The sequence below is a fragment of the Lutra lutra genome, chromosome 7 (genome assembly GCF_902655055.1).
Source record: "Lutra lutra chromosome 7, mLutLut1.2, whole genome shotgun sequence".
Classification (NCBI taxonomy): Eukaryota; Metazoa; Chordata; class Mammalia; order Carnivora; family Mustelidae; genus Lutra; species Lutra lutra.
This window is the reverse complement of record NC_062284.1, coordinates 86,823,285-86,841,515: the sequence shown is the minus strand read 5'-3', so window position 1 is coordinate 86,841,515 and position 18,231 is coordinate 86,823,285. Positions and strand designations below refer to the sequence as shown.

Here is an 18,231-nt window from a genome sequence, read left to right as displayed (position 1 = left end):
AAGTACCATCCATTTTTTTCAAAGAAATGGAACAAACAATCCTAAAATTTATACGGAACCAGAAAAGACCTCGAATACCCAGAGGGATATTGAAAAAGAAAGCCAAAGTTGGTGGCATCACAATTCTGGACTTCAAGCTCTATTACAAAGCTGTCATCATCATGACAGCATGGTACTGGCACAAAAACAGACACATAGATCAATGGAACAGAATAGAGAGCCCAGAAATGGACCCTCAACTCTATGGTCAACTCATCTTCGACAAAGCAGGAAAGAATGTCCAATGGAAAAAAGACAGCCTTTCAATAAATGGTGTTGGGAACATTGGACAGCCACATGCAGAAAAATGAAATTGGATCATCTCCTTACACCACACACGAAAATAGACTCAAAATGGATGAAGGACCTCAATGTGAGAAAGAAATCCATCAAAATCCTTGAGGAGAACACAGGCAGCAACCTCTTTGACCTCAGCCGCAGCAACTTCTTCCTAGGAACATCGCCAAAGGCAAGGGAGGTAAGGGTAAAAATGCACTATTGGGATTTCATCAAGATCAAAAGCTTTTGCACAGCAAAGGAAACAGTTAACAAAACCAAAAGACAACTGACAGAATGGGAGAAGATATTTGCAAACGACATATCAGATAAAGGGCTAGTGTCCAAAATCTATAAAGAACTTAGCAAACTCAACACCTAAAGAACAAGTAATCCAATCAAGAAATGGGCAGAAGACATGAACAGACATTTTTGCAAAGAAGACATCCAGATGGCCAACAGACACATGAAAAAGTGCTCCATATCACTCGGCATCAGGGAAATACAAATCAAAACCACCATGAGATATCACCTCACACCAGTCAGAGTGGCTAAAATAAACAAGTCAGGAAATGACAGATGCTGGCGAGGATGCGGAGAAAGGGGAACCCTCCTACACTGTTGGTGGGAATGGAAGCTGGTACAATCACTCTGGAAAACAGCATGGAGGTTCCTCAAAATGTTGAAAATAGAACTACCCTATGACCCAGCAATTGCACTACTGGGTATTTACCCCAGGTATTTACCCTAAAGTTTACAAACGTAGTGATCCAATGGGGCACGTGCACCCGAATGTTTATAGCAGCAATGTCTACAATAGCCAAACTATGGGAAGAACCTAGATGTCCATCAACAGACGAATGTATAAAGAAGATGTGGTATATTTACACAATGGAATACTATGCAGCCATCAAAAGAAATGAAATCTTGCCATTTGCGACGACGTGGAAGGAACTAGAGGGTATCATGCTTAGCGAAATAAGTCAATTGGAGAAAGACAAGTATCATATGATCTCCCTGATATGAGGTAGAGGAGATGCAACATGGGGGGTTGAGGGGGTAGGAGAAGAGTAAATGAAACAAGATGGGATTGGGAGGGAGACAAACCATAAGTGACTCTTAATCTCACAAAACAAACTGAGGGTTGATGGGGGGAGGGGGGTTGGGGGGTGGGGTGGGGTTATGGACATTGGGGAGGGTATGTGCTAAGGTGAGTGCTGTGAAGTGTGTAAACCAGGCGATTCACAGACCTGTACCCCTGGGGATAAAAATATATGTTTATAAAAAATAAAATTAAAAAACAAACAAAACAAAAATAAAATAAAATAAAATAACCAAATATATCATCATAAGTAAAAAAAAAAAGGTGTGCAAAACTATATAATGAAATTCTCTAAAGCATCATTTGTTCCTTTTGTAATTTAAAAATTCATAGATCATGTAAATCAAAGGTGGTAATGTTTGAGTTCCATTTTTGAAGTCAAAATATAAAATTATTATTAAACATTTTTGCCTTTTATGTTATTTTATTTTGCCTTTTAAAGTGGATCACTTTGATAACTTGTGAGCGCATATGAATGAGCTAGGTGGAGATTAAGCAAAGAAACATAGCATGTTCATGACTTAATCCCTCAGTTGAGCACAGCTGGTCAACATGTTGTTTTTGACTCTATTTTTTTCTTCTCAGTTGTAAATTGTTTAATTTCCACCCTTAATGGACAACTGAATACTTAGAGGAAGGAGAAAGTACACTGATGCTGAAACACAAATTAATGTGGGGCACAAATCTATAAATTTACCTCAAGGTTCTCTTCACCAGCTCCTTTGATCAAACTACTTATATCACCTTATTTCATAGGTATGACTTAAAGAAAACAAAGGACAACAAATATTGGAATAATAGTTAAACTTAATTAGTCTTTACTTACATGGAAGTAAAGACCAAAATATCTGTAACGTGCTATTTGTGGAAATATTCCAGCAAATGGATGCTGAGAAACCTCTATTATTTCCTTTTAAAGGTAGAATGTTAAGAATTCCAAATATCATCTCACAAGCAGTTATTTAATATTACTAAATTTTAATCTACTTTTTAATATGTATTTATCCTTAAACCAAACAATACACCATAATAAAACAATAAATTATGCTATTTCCTATATGGTCAAAGTAAGTCAAATATCATGCGGTGATACATATTATGAGTATTAAAGATTGTACTTAAATAAAATTATAAATCAATGCACATTAACTTCTTTTTCTTATAACAACCAAAGGCATGCTCACAATTCTACTTAGAGAATATGTATTATTCCCAAAGTAATTCAAGAGTCAAGAAAGGCTGGGAAACACTGCTGAGTTTTTTCATCATTTTAAACCCAGAAAAGTTTCAATTAATGACGGAGGAAGCAAGTCACTGATATTCATACTGCCAAGTGAAACATAGCAAGCTAGAATAACTGGTTAGTTTTATTAAGGTATCTTATTAAGATGGCTTATTAAGCTACTCACTATTGTTTTCATAGGGCTTTAGGCTGATACTAAACTTTAAAATGTAGGATTCTTTCCTTCCTAACTTTCATAAAAGTCATATATAATTAGCACTGAATGAAATTTTCTAATGTCAACATTTCAAATTTTGATTAACAGGGAATACAAATCAACCTTATTCAAGTTTAATTCAAAAGACTGGCAACATCCTTTGGGAGACTAGTGGAGATAATATTCAATGCTCCTTCAAACTTGACACTAAGCCAAGGGCCTACAAAGTAAAAGTAATATTCAACTTATTAAGCTAGCATCGTCACAGTAATTTTCTCTACCTGAGTTATGTTTGATTCATAAAAACCATACGTTCCCAGATTGAAATCAACATTTCGGGTCTAGACTGCAATCAGGACCACCCCACTGTTGATAGATATGATGACTGATCTACACAGATGATCAAAATAAAGACAAAGCAACAGTTAACAGAAGTGGTGCGGATAGTGACATAAGAAACAGACATTTCAGACAATGGTAGACATTCTGGATAGTATACAGTGAAACACCTGGTGACACTCCATGGGGTGGAAGAACTACAGTTCTTCAGCTCTATTACAGAACTATCATTTCTGAATATGAAACACCAGTCAGTAGAAATCATACAAGCTAGGGTAACTTAGTAAGTTTTCATTCTTATTTTTTAAATAAAGGTAAACCAGGAGTATTTTCTTTTTTCCTCCAGCAGTGTCTTTTTCACCTTTTATGGACTATCCAGGGCTAGAACTAGGGTGAGATGAATGAAGCACTCACTTCAGGTGAAAAATTTAAGGGGGTACGAAAAGCCTCACTAATAAAACTAAAAAATATTACAATAAATATTTAAAAAAATTAAAGTTAACACAATTTTTTAAAGATTTAATTTATTTATTTGACAGAGAAAGAGAGCACAAGCAGGGAAGCAGCAGGCAGAGGGAGAGAGAAGCTGGCTCCGCGCTGAGCAAGGAGCTAGATGCAGGACTCGATCCCACGATCCTGGGATCACGAACTGAGCAAAAGGTAGATGCTTAACTGACCGAGCCACCCAGGACTCCCAACAAAAAAAATTTCTTCATAAACAAAATATCAAAATTTAAATAAAGAAAGGATGAGTGTCCTCTGATACTGATAAAATTCCCAAGGCAAATTTGTGCCGAATTTGGTCAGTGGGAAACTTTCTAAGCTGGCTCCTGTGTCCTTTTGACATGACCTCATTAATCTTGCTTTCTGGTACAAGTACTTGCTTTCTGGTATAAAAGGATACTCTGGACTCATTGTACTTTCCCTTCTCCAGACCTAGAAGCTATCTCTTTCCCATCTATCTCCAAAGGCCAATAATTCATTAGTTGTGGGTTTCTCTTTCCTATTACTTTTATGCCTATTTTTCTTATAAAAGGTAGGATATTATAAGTACTTGATTTTTTTTCTCAGTTAGGAATATGTCCTGAGATCACTCTATCAGTTTATAGACCTTCCTTCCTTTCTCTTTTTCACAGTTGCATTGTATCCCACTATGTGAATATGTCATAGTTTATTAAACTACTCTCCTATTTGAATTTCTTTTGTTTGCTATTAAAAACAATCCTGGGGCCCCTGGGTGGTTCAGTTGTTATGCGTCTGCCTTCGGCTCAGGTCATGATCCCAGAGTCCTGGGATGGAGGTCTCCCCCACCCCACCCCACCCCGCCCCGGGTTGGGCTCCCTGCTCAGCGGGGAGCCTGTTTCTTCCTCTCCTCCCAGCTCCTCTCACTCATGCTATCTGTTGCTATCCTTGTCTCTCTCTCAAATAAATAAAAACAATCATGTAGGGATGCTTGGGTGGTGCAGTTAGTTGAGCCTAACTCTTGGTTTCAGCTCAGGTCCTGATATCAGGGCCCAGCATCTAGCTCCTCACTCAGCATGGAGTCTGCTTGAGATCATCTCTCCCTCTCTCTGCCCCACCCCCACTTGTAGTGTCTCTCTCTCAAGTAAATAAATAAATCTTTAAATAGCAAACAAACAGAAATCCAATCCTGTAATTCCTATGTTGCCTCATATTCATGGAGGTATATATTCTGGATGGATTTCTAGAAGCAATTTTCCTTAGTCAAAGTGTAAGGGCATCAGTAATTTTGTTAGATATTATAAAATTCTCCTCCACAGGGGTTTTACTATTTTGTATTCTTACTAGTAATGTATGAAAATGCACAGAATCCTTTTTACTTCCAGTTTCCAAGATCTTTGTGAACAATCTCTTTTTCCAAAGTTACATGGTATTTATTTTATGTCTCTGAGGTTAAATTTATTATTTTTCTCACTTACTATTTCTAGTTCCTAAAAGGTTATTATAATTTTTTATTTAAAACATTTTTATAACATTTATTATTAAAACATACTCTTTAGCCAATGTCTTATATTCATAGAGCATATTATACTTTTCAAAATACTTTAATGCACATGCATCTTATTTGAGCCTCACAGCTGTATTCTGAAGTATAGAGCAAGTATATTAGTTCTACTTCCAGTTGAGAACACTGAGAAGAAATACAATTTCATGACTTTTACATCATACTCAGTTAATGACAATCATGGGTCCTGTTAGACACTGATATCTCTACTAGATAGTAAGTTGCCTCCCCTTTAACTTTCAATTCTAATGCTTTAATTTATTATATATTAGTGTCGCTTATTAGATAAAAAGTACTAGGCATACAGACTTACTAATTATATTTACTTCACAAGTAGTAGAAATATGAAAGCTATTAATGAGTTATTTAAGGTTCATATGTTAAGCTTATTTTGGATAAAAGCTTAATTTGGGGGGGTTTAGCTCAAGAATTTTATAAACTATAAAGTGCTAATCACTTCAAATAGTGTAATTTATTCTGGAAAAATATACCATTTTTAATTCAAAGTATGATTCAGTTATATAAGCAGTAACAAGTTGGAATAGAGTGAATTACCTTTTCACATATAAGCAATTATTAGGAATTTGTAAAATTGTAGAAAATCAAACACAAAGTAGCAAAAATGTAATTTCAAGGCTGCATTAAAGTTCAAAGGCTTCCTTTGTACTAAACAATGTCTCTTAGCATTCTCTGAAGAGATAGGAAAAAAAGTTCTATTTCAAGTATAAAATATTTTGGCCTAAATTTTTAATTAGATTGATTCATCCATGAGAATGGTAATATATATTTATCTTATCAAGTGGGCCTCAAGGAAATATTAAAGGATGACCTTAACAGACATTATAAATTGAGAATCCTCAAACGGAGGCAATGAAATCAGTAAATGTAAATATAAACCCTGATTTTGGTCTCTTTTTAATAATGTAAACTCTTTTCCATAAAACACAATCTGTATGTTAAAGATGTCATTTATTTTTGAAGTTGAAAAATAACAAAAGACTTTAGACCCACATATAAAAGGTACTCTTTTTATCCTTTTCTGAGACATTGACCTGTATACTCATTTAAAAATGAACACCACATCTTTACGTTATTAAATCTTTGTTTTGATCTATTAGTATTCACCAAAGTGCCATTTTATAAAACCTCACACTGAATAGACAAGGCTGGAGGTGACCATCTGCAGCTTTAGAGTCTGCATTTGAATTGATGAAAAGAGCTTTGTGTTTTCATTGCCAAGTTTGATTCTTCCAGTCATTAGGCATTCCCCTCAGATCGCATCAATGAAGCCGTGCTCTCTTACACCCATGTGTTAAATTCTCTTCTCCTCATGGTTTCCTTTGCCAGCTCTACTCAAGAATGACTATTGGGTCTTAGCCACATTCTTCTCACAGCTGTGTTAAAAAAGAGCATCAGAAAGTCTTCCTAAAACCCATATGTGTATCTGGTCAGTTCTCTGGTCAGGGTCACCTCACATTGTGGTGTGATTATACAGAGATTCATTCTTGTTCTTGAACTGTGCTACTCCTACCACTCTGGGAAAGATTAGGCCCTCTAGTCAGTAGTAGAGAACTTTTTGGAAGACTGATGTGAAATATACATGGCTCAGAAGGCAAATTAACTTAAGGAAGAAGATAATTCAAGATTTTGAATGTTTTGCCATTGTGTAGCTTGTCAAACAGCAAACGGGAACATAAAGAGAAATAATATATGCTTTCATACGCTTTCAGGATACTGCTAAATGCAGCAAAAGAAAAAGTCAAAAGATGATGATGTCCCAAGGACTATTATGGTATAAATACCAAAAATACCAAAACATAAATACCAAAACAATTAAAAAATTAAAATTATTAAGTTTAGTAAGTTCCAAAATACTGTTCACTATGTAATTTCTGGAAACTCATTTTTCTTTCTTTCTTTCTTCTTTTTTTTATTTTTAGAGTGTTTAATTACTTTTTAAAAATTTTTTATTTATTTTAAAAATTTCTTTAATTTCACTTTTAGTCAGTCTTTATACAGAAACACCTGACAAAGTAATTGATAGTAGTGGAACCCTTTTTTCTTTATACTTAGGTTAAGAACTAAAAAAAAAACCCAAAAACTATTTGTAGAGTTGCCTGAGAATATATAACAATATGAAGAAGAAAGAAGATCACTTCTGTTGCTACTACATAATATATTGTTATAGAATGATTTTTTTTAACTATAAATGATCAAGAGTGAAGTTTATGTGTGGACAATGTTTATGATTTTACTGCCAGCTAAAGCTCACTGAAATAAGCAAAAGATTCTTTCTTTCTTTCTTTTTCTTTTTCTTTCTTTAAGTAGGCTTCCCACCCAGTGCGGAACCCAGCGTGGCACCTGAATTCATGACCCTGAGATCAAGACCTGAGCTGAGATCAAGAGTTGGACTCAACTGACCAAGCTGCCCGGGCCCCACAAAAAATTATTTTATTCTGTATTTTTTGAGGGCCAAATATGCATATGGGAAAATCCCTGACTTACTGGGGAGAAATAACCAAGCATGGAATGTTAGAATCCAAATAAAATTGGTATCTCTACTTATTCTTGGGTTCAACTTAGGTTTTTTCTAATTACATTTTGTGAATAAAAGCTGAACCTAGTAAGGAAGTATATACCAGATTTTAGATGAGTATACTGAGGATTTACTAAAAAAAGCACCAGACCTTGATTTATATAAAAATGTAGACCTTTCTATACTAATAGATAGATACATTACATTTAATTTTTCTATGTGTTTAAGAATAGGGGAAGCAAAGGAGGAGGTTCTGAGTGAGCGGTCAAGCATAATGAGGCCGAACAACATCCAAGCAGGAATAATGAAAATTTCTTAAAAATCAAATTTTTACAATAGCTTCCCTCTTCCCTTTATTACTACAAGAGTAGTCTAAAGTACACTGGTGGTCAGCGCTATTAAGAAAGAAAGTTAAAATCCCTTTATATATCTTGTTTTAATCGTTTCTAAAACTATCCTCAGGTAAGATGGATGAATGAGTTCTCCTGTCTTCACAGAAGTACCCGGGAGCGCTGTAGCCTGTCAAGGACTAAACAGTAAGATGGCTTTAACCAGAGCTAGAACAGAACCAAGGAAAAGGATGCTTGTCTGATCATATGGCCATTCTAAGGATAAGGAACTCACATTTCATATAAATGTGTGAAAATCACATTTGAATGTTTCTGGAGCAAAGAACTCCTGTTTTTTGTTTTTTGTTTTTATGTTAACCTGTCAAGTTCTGGTTAAAGATATTTGATCATTGTTTAGTGGATCCTATAATTCTCCTAATGGAATAGGGACATTATCTCTTTTAATTACTATTATATTGGGGTTAATGAAAAACATCAAAAATCCCTACATTTTATTTGGTCTTAAACTGAAATGGCATGGATCTCTCCCACATTTTATTCTTTTGTTCTTTTACTTTCATCCCTTTCCACTGTACCCATTTGAAACATGTTTTATCTATCTTAGTAGGCAAAAATGTATAATAGCTCAACTCTAGATCACCTATTTGAAGACAGGTTCTGAAGTGAAGAAGCAAATCAAATCTAAGCAGCTGTGCTGCAATTTCACTTTTTAGTCCTTACTTTCACGATCCTTATGATTCATTCCAAAAAGTTAACTATACAAGGGAACTTATCAGAGAAAATGCAGATTCTTAGGTTTAGATAATTTCTTTTCTTAGTCTCCATCCTTTACTTTCCACTTCATTAGAATTTCTCAAGTTTTGGGTTAGGCTTCAATTCCAATAATCCTACATTAATCCTCTAGTAGAGAGGAATGCCATAGAAAATTAACACCATGTTTCTTTTTTGTTTCAAAGTGAGACTTTCCCTAAAGATAAAGGTGTAATCCCAACTCTTCAGTTTTTATAAAGAAATGAATATAATACTTATCTATCAAATATGATAGGTATCTCTCTCTCTATATATATAATAAAAGTAGCTCTAAAGAAATCTACTTTATGTACTCAATGGATGAGAAAGGTGATCCACTATACAAATATACAGTGGAATTAAATTTTTATAAAATACATACTTATTTGATAGTGTGTAAGAAGACTTGTATTTCATAAGTTAAATATGCATTTAATTTAAAAATGTGTTATGATTTACAAATCCAGAATATTAAATTCTTAAAAAGCATATTATATGCTTAAGAATAAAAACTAAGCATGTTAGATGCTGTACATCTTACAGCGACTGCTTAGGAGTCATCTGAATCCATTTTCCACATATAAATGACAGTATCTAACTGGATCTAGATTTGGAAGGTGCCTTCTAGAGCTCATTGGGAAGTGATTTGTACATAAACTATCTTGAATAGGGGTGCCTGTCATTAAGCATCTGCCTTTGGCTCAGGTCATGATCCCAGAATCCTGGGATCGAGCCCCGCATCAGGCTCCCTCTTTGGCAGGAAGCCTGCTTTTCCTCTCCTAGTTCTTCGGCTTGTATTCCCTCTCTCTCTGTGTCTCTGTCAAATAAATAAATAAAATCTTTAAAGAAACAAAAACAAATTATCCCAAATAAACTATTCGACTCATTATGTGCTGAGGTATGTATGATATTTCACAGAACTTTTAAATCTCAAACACAAAATAAATTTTGAAGAGCAATTTCCAGAAGTTTTAAATCCTCCCGTCTATTAATAATATTAATAAAATCAATTTTCAACTTTATATTAGTGATTTACACCTTATGCTGAGTTGAGAATTGTGAAACTTATTCTTCGATTTAATCAACATTTATAAAGTGTTCAGACATCTGTACTATTGTCTTGCTACTTAAAGTCCAACCAAGAATTTATTTTAAAAAAATCACAGGTAAAATTGGCAAGAAGCAGAGTAATTTTAGTGAAAAGGCAATATAATTTTAATACCTTTTGTATTTGACTATGTAAGGATAATTTACGACAATTTGTTTTCATTATGTTTAAATTCAGATTCCAGAGCCAGCAACAAAACTACAAAGTTTAGTGATGTCTTTTGATGAAAAGAAGGCAGTTTGTTTTTGTTTTTTTTTTTTTTTTAACCAAGAACCTGTGGAAATGCTCTGTTCCCCTTCCCAGCACTCAGAGTCATCTACCCTGTTCTATAATTCAACCTGCAAACAGATTAAGCAGCTGAGTTTGTGGAAAGTATGTTTGCTCTATGCTAAGAAACCTTGTGTGACACTATGGCGACTCCCCTGACACCTCGAAGGGAACTACAGACAGTCCTCATCAGCAGGGAAACCAGGCTGAGAATTCACAATTTCTTTGTGACTTCAACTTCTTCATAGAAATCAGTATTTGACCAAGAGGCCGGAAAGACTTCTTGTTAGCTTACATGTACTCCTCCTCCTTCTTTTTTTCCCTGTTAATACCGCTCAAAAGCTTGGGATACCCTATATTTCAAAAGGAAATGCTTTATGTTGATCTTTGATATTTTAATTATGCAATTAGAAATGAGAACACAAGTAAATTTTAAGTAACTGATCTTTTTAAAGTATGAAAATAAAGAAAATTTTATTTTTTATTTTTATTTTATAAAGATTTTATTTATTTGACAGAGAGAGAGACAGTGAGAGAGGGAACACAAGCAGGGGGAGTGGGAGAGGGAGAAGCAGGCTTCCTGCTGAGCAGGGCACCCGATGCAGTATTTGAACCCAGGACCCTGGGATCATGACCTGAACTGAAAGCAGCCACTTAAGTGACTAGCCATCCAGGTACCCTAAGAAAGAAAATTTTAGATAGTGATATATTCTTTCTTGAAAATATGTTTAAAAGTTTAGAATTTTTGTCCTTTGTCTTTTTGTCTGATCTACTTATTATATAGTTACGGTTTATGAGGGATTGAATCATATCAGTATAAATCTGGCCCATAGTAAAGATGGTTATGTGACAAAAGTTACTTTACTGTAAAATCTAGAAGCTTTGGAGAGCTTTTAACCTTATAAGCCTAGTTGTAAATACTTTTAAGTAATTATGTGTAGCTTAGGTACATTAAGTATAGTCAAATATATTTTTAAAATCCTTTAGAAACCTTGTGTTCTAAGACACAAGAACCATATCTATAGACAGACAGATGGGAAATAAAATATATCATAAAGAACAACAGAGTTTTAAATCTCTCGTGATGATAAAAATATCCCTTAATGGATTTGTGTCAGTTTTCTCTTTAACAAACAAGGATTATGGATGGTCCTTAGCAGAATCATTAAGAGAAGTTTCTCTTACAAGTTCCTATGCGCTTAACCTGCTCTTTAGTTCCCTCTACTTCCACATGGCTCACCAAGACTAAGTGCATCCAGGATCAGCCAAAGAGCAACCTAAAACCGAAATGACAATGTGTTCTTCCACAAACATACACATTTTTGAAACACAGGTACCTTAACCTTGCTTAACCCAAGGGAATGGATTTCCACTGGTGAAATTTTAGGCTTTTTGACATCTGGACTAAGAAACAATTTCTGGACAATGAGGTCTGGCATTCTTCACACTTTCTCCTATCAGAGTTTCTACCTATATATATTGGCTAGCTTATGGATGGTAATTCTGCACCACTTTCTTTTTCAGGAATACTCCCACAGACTAAAAAACTTTAAGAAATTCATTTGACTCGGGGTGCCTGGGTGGCTTAGTGGGTTAAAGCCTCTGCCTTCGGCTCAGGTCATGATCCCAGGGTCCTGGGATCGAGCCCCGCATCGGGCTCTCTGCTTGGCAGGGAGCCTGCTTCCCTTCCTTTCTCTCTGCCTGCCTCTCTGCCTACTTGTGAGTTCTGTCAAATAAATAAATAAAATCTTCAAAAAAAAATTCATTTGACTCTAAAAGGAAATAAAATATAAATTTAAAATTCTATAATTACTAGAAATAGCATATAGTCTCTCCACCATTACTGAAGATTTCAGATCTTTTAAATGTAATTAAACTTGATGGAAGCTGGTGCATAGAAAAAGGGTTAAAAGCCCACTAGAAAGTCAGACACCACAGGAGTCATGGTGCCAGTGAGAGAGGCAGGCAGGACTGGCCACAAAAGTCATACTTTTCTACGAAACTCTTGTACTAGCATGGGGTACTGGGTTGGGATAAAATTTTTTTTACCTAGGGCCTATAGCAGATCAGAGCAGATTTGAAATTTTCCTGTGTATTCCTGACGTGACCAGCTTTTACTTTATTCTGTCATCCCATCAACCTTTTAAATTGTTCTAGTTCATTTGTTCATAAGTATTTACACAGTACCTACTTTATAGCAGGCATCTGTGTGAATATTTGGAGGCGATATGGATACAAAGATGAAGGGAGCACTGTTTATGTCTTGAGAATGCTCAGTGATGAGTAATTTCGCAGGAAGTAGACAGGAAAACAGATAAAGCAACTGTAACACCTAGATGATTAAGACCTTTAACAAAGATATGGATTAGGTACTATAAAAAAATTAAAGCATAAGGAAACATCACAGAGGTGACATTAAGACTAGACTTTAATGAGTAACAAAAATTTGGTACTAGAAGGGAGGTACTAGGTACTAGAAGGGAGGAATATGCTTTAAGAAGAAGAAATAGCTTATGTAGAGATACTGTGGTTGGGGTGGTGGGAGGAAATGATACCAGGGAATGGGAGAAGGCCAGAAAGGTGATAGGCCTCATATACCCTGCTCAGTTGTTTATGCTTTAGTGTGTAGGGATGAAGGGCCCTGAAAGATTTCAAATAGGGAAGTAATATAACCTGATTTCATTTTAGAAAACTTCCCTCTGGTGGCAGCGAGTAAGACATACCTGAGAGCTAGAGGCAGGTAAACTAGTCTTGTGATTATTTCAGACTAGTTGGAGGATGATGAGGTCCTGAAATGATGCAATTAACAAGTGAGGATGGAATAGAGGAAATCAGGTGATTCTTCGGCAGCGCAGAAAAACCAGAGACTCACAGCAAAGTGAATGTGAAAAGTCAGAAAGAGTGAGGGAATAAAGATGGTGCTGAAACTGCTGAAGACCATTACTGAGATGGGAGATACAGGAGAATGGCGAGGACTTTATTTTCAGGGGAGGAATCCTTAACAAACATACTATGACAATACAGAGAAGAGAGTGATAACTTTCTAGGAAGTTGAAGAAGCCTTTGCAGAGAAGAGATACTTGAATGAGTCTTGTTAGTTGCATGAGTATGATTATACTAATAATTTATAACATGCTGAAAATAAAGTAATTGGCACTGAACTAGGTATCTTACATGGTATCCTCATATCAAACCTGCCTGTGAAGGCAGTAATACTGTGTGAATTTTTCAACTGAGGAACTTTTGCTTCCAGGGGTTAAGCAACTTGCCCCAAATCTCACAGGTAATAAGTAGGAAAGCAGGGATTGAAATACAGGTCTGTCTGACTTGACTACAAAGCCTGCCTCTATCCTCTCTGCCACACTGAATCTCATAGGATGAGTAAGTTTTTCATGAGGGAAAGGGTAAAAGGCTCTAAGCAGAGGAACCCACATATATAATGGTATTCGGTCCAGAAAAGATAGAGCCCTTCTGAAGAATGGGATATTACAGTGTGGAGTGAAATGGCAAGACAAGGAGGGATGATGCAAGATGCATTGTTCTAAAGGCATTACATGTTTATCTCATCTAATTCTTACAACATTATGAGTGGGAGTATTACTAACCATATATCATTATCTGCAGCAGCACAGTGTTTTTAAAATAAAGTGTACAAGTTCACGTACCTATACATTTTGCATCCAGATTCTGAGCTTTTAAAGCACTATGCTACATTACCAAAGATATGGGAGCATCCTTACTTATTGTTTACCATGATCATATGTTAGTTTTATAATAAAAATATAATTAGAAATGGGCCACTGAATTTAACAGGAAATTGCTGGCAATCTTAAAAAGAACTGTTTCAGTACAAAAGCTAGCCATAGTGTACTGAGTAGCTCTGGAGTAAATGGAATTAAAAAATTAGATGCTGAATATAGATCAGTTATTCAAGAAATTTAGTTGTGAAAGGGAAAGGGGAAATATGCACCTTTATAGTTCACACTGTAGTTACTTCCTGGAATACTGACATATTTACAAAGGACCTTCAAAAATAATTGCTACTAACAGTAATTTCAGATTATATGGAGAATACTAATACCATCTAACAAAGACTTTTAAGTTGGTTTCCTGGAAGGTTAGCCTCTTAAATGCTATAAAGTAGGTTGATGCCCACATTAACTGCAATGAAGGTACACTGCCCCATTGAGGGCAACTAAAAATATAGCAGACTGAATACAAATAGGAGAGCCTCATCGTATTTCATCTAGGTCTTATTGCTGGAAGTAAGAATAAAAGATTCAACATTCAAATTGAAATTTAACATTTAAATGACATAATTGTTTCACTTAAACTCTGTCCGTTGATTGGTGTCATTCCATTAAAACCTTTTGATCTGCCCATGGTTAAATGTGAAGACTAGGAAAATATAGTAAGTTTCTTAAAAGGTTAAACTTATTCAACTTAAAGCATTATCTGAGGTGATCTTTCTACTTCAATACTGATATACTTCTATATCAATATATCAATACAAAGTATTTTTAAAATTACTTTTTATACAACAATAATAATAGTTGATGAGATCTAAAAAATAAAAGGTTGACATTTCCAAAGATTTTACAGAAACTTAATTGGTCTCTGGGAAGCACTGTTTTAGGGAATTTTAGTCAAAATATAAATTTCAAGAATTACATGTAAAGAAAAGTTGGATATTTGTAATTATTTGTAGACTTTAAGCAAACAGAGCTAACAGACCCTGACTGTCAAAAGGTACTGATTTGTAATTTACAATGCAATGAGACCTACCTATGTATCTTAGTGTTTTTAGAATGTTAATGTACACTGTGAATAATTACAGTTTCTGACTGAACATAAACTTAATCTTTAAACCTATAAAAAATAGAATACTTACTATAAATCATAAATTTCAAGGTACCCTGATCATATAAAGATTTTAATATGCATAATTTCTGATCTATTTTAAAAGGGCTCTTAACTACAGATTTACCTGACATTGGGATACCATTCAAAATGTAATTTCAGGGACACTGAGGAAATGGTTGAGATGATTTATTTTCAAATAAAAAGTGGTAAGAAGTAAGAAGTTTTGAAGTTAGCACAACTTCATATTGTAAGACTGAAAAAAATTAAGGAAAAAGTATGTCTTAGGAACTGAAGGCAATTAAGTATATGAATGACAAAATGCTGTTAACAACACATAAAGATGGGATTATTTAAAAATGACAAGTTCCATTCCATTAAAGCTGCCTTAGGAAATTCTGCTACAGTGTTCAAGTCCCTTAAATTAACAAATTATCTCTTTGTATGATATGCCCTATGTTAACGTTTTGCTGGCTATCGTTAAGGACTGATTGGTTTTTGTAGCTTTATTTAAATTTTAACGAAAATGCAAAGATCATCGAAAATAAACTAATGTAATTATGCACTGTGAAAAGCTGCCCTGAATACTTCAAAAGAACCACACATACAAATTAAGTCCACTGTAACTATTCCATGTGCCTAGAGGTCTCAGACTGCAAAATCACAGATGATCTCAACTCAAGCAGGATTATCACAAAGCTAAGTGAGTAAAGTTGGTAACTCGACTGCCTCTTCCCCTTGCCAATAACTTTACCTACTACCTATGAAAGGATTTTAATGGTATGGCCTCCAGGAACTAATGAAGATCAGTTATTAAATAAAAGTGGTTTGCCCTCAACAGTAACCACGATTCCCAAGTGAATGACTTTTTTGACCCCCAACTATGGGCACGATAGGCAATCTAAAAAATAAAAAAAGTCCATTTGGCTCAATCTACTTTTGTCATAAACCATTAACAGCATGACTAATAAATAATCTATTATTTAGCTGCAAAAAAGGTATTCTTGTTTTGTTTTGTTTCATGCTTTTGAAACCATGCAAGATCATTTTACTTACTTCTGCACTTTGTCATTGGCCGCTTGGGAGGCCTCCATGGCGTGCTGAAGCTCTAATTCCATGTTTGCTCGATCTGTCAGAGCTTGCTGCAGTTGGGTAGCCAGTTCCTCATTCTCTTGTTGAGTGATGGACACTATGTTCTCTCTACTTTTTAAAGCTTCTTCGTAAGTGCTAAGGGTATGGTTAAACTGATCCTTCAGATTTTCTTCTTGGGATAAAGATTTGTGTAAACTGAGAAAAACATAAAAATAAGTAATTGAAACATAAATATGTAGTCTTCCTGACCAATAATCTATTTAACAAAAATCTCCATAAGAAACACCCATTTCTAAAAATCAATGAAGACCCACTTAAATGGGGAGAATGGGCATTGGTTTAGCAGATCCAGGCTTTCTTCAGCTGAGCACTTAATGAGAATGAATGCGGGCTGTACGAGCACCGGTCAGCCCATACACAGATATAAATGAAGTTAAAATCACTAGTCTGACTGCACAGAAATAATACATATTCAGGTACCTTTTCTTTTTGTTAATGAATCTCATGCCAAATATATCCACTCATTAAGTCATACAGAGAAATAGCATATAAATTAAGACTAAATGAATGCAGAAGAAAATGCAGACAAATAGAACCCTAAAATGCTAAAGGTCAAATCTTTGATATGTCATTACACCTACCGCCTGAGGTTATTTTGAAATGGCACCACGCACCTCACTCAATTAAATAAAGACATTTTGAAAATATAAATATTTAATAAGGGAAATTTAAAATCCACACAGGAGATGTTCTTTTTTTATTAAATAAAATCATTTCAGTATATGCATACAAAAGAAATGTCGATCGGAGACTTGAAGTAAAACAACCTAACTATATAATACAGATTGATGATGTGAAAGAAAGTAATATAATTCTGAAAGCTTCAAAAAGCTTGTCAGGGAACTTTAGCATTGGCTGAATATCTAGTCTGATACTTTATTTAAAACTGTTCAAACCAAAGTAATTATATATTTCTTCTTTTTGTTTAAGTAACCTATAGATCTCTCTAGTGTGCTCACTTTGTAGAAGGTGTCACAGAAATAAGAAGGACATGAAACAGGGACAGTCAGCATACTAAAAGACATCATTTCAAGATCCAAATTAGTTCTTAGAAAGAAAGACCGCTACTAAACTGCGGCCAGTTGATTACTACATAAAAATAAGAAAGGTGTTTAGTGCTGTATTTGTAGAGTGCAAAGAAGTATCTTTCTTTATAGTTTTCACCTTGTTATCTAACCTTTATTTCATTTTTTCTAAGTTCTTTCGACCAATCCATATGCCTAAAGGTTCCCATCTCTTGCCCATTTTCCTATCCTTTCTATGTTCTTTCACACTTTCTGATTCCTCTTATTCCATGTTCGTTTCCATCAAGCCACCTTTTTGGCTACTTGAAAGATCCAAGAAAGAAAGAAACAAAAAACAAACAAAACAAAAAAGCTTGAATAAAAAAGTCTCTTTATGTTCTTTACACTTAAAAGATTATTACTTACATTTTAATTGTTAATTATATTTTAAATTACACAGAGTACACAAATCCAAAGTATTCAGCTTGACAAAATGTAAAGAACAAAATATGTAATAAACCCAGAAGATTCCCCTCTGTTCCCTTCCAGTTAATTCCCCTTTCCTAAAGCAATCACTTATTCAACCTCTATTCAGATTAGTATTGTCTGTTTTTGAACTTTTGGTCTGGCTTACTTTATTTAATAAGGCTTATGAGATTCATCCTACTGTTGCATGTAGTTCACTGCTTTTATTGCTATGAAGTATTCTGTTATATAAATATACCACAATTCATTTAATCATTCCACTATTACTATTAATATTCTTGTATGTTATCTTTTGATGGACCTAAGTACTCATCGCCCCCCCCACTTCTCTGAGATATAATTGACATAAGTACTGCTTTCTGAAGTAATAACTGCTCTATAGGGTGTATGTATGTTCAGGTCAAGCAGATGCTGCCCAGAGTTTCCCGAAGTGGTCCTACAGATTTACACTCTCACCA

At 34.8% G+C, this 18,231-nt stretch overlaps 1 protein-coding gene across 10 annotated transcripts in view; it reads right to left on the bottom strand.

Annotated features, from left to right (window-relative positions):
- Positions 1-18,231, bottom strand: part of MIPOL1 (mirror-image polydactyly 1) — a 339,430-nt gene that overhangs the window by 44,626 nt on the left and 276,573 nt on the right. For all 10 annotated transcript variants that reach the window (XM_047736318.1, XM_047736322.1, XM_047736315.1 and 7 more), the window contains one exon: positions 16,188-16,418. In XM_047736318.1, the coding sequence (XP_047592274.1) occupies positions 16,188-16,418 (231 nt within the window). The remainder of the gene's footprint in view (positions 1-16,187; positions 16,419-18,231) is intronic.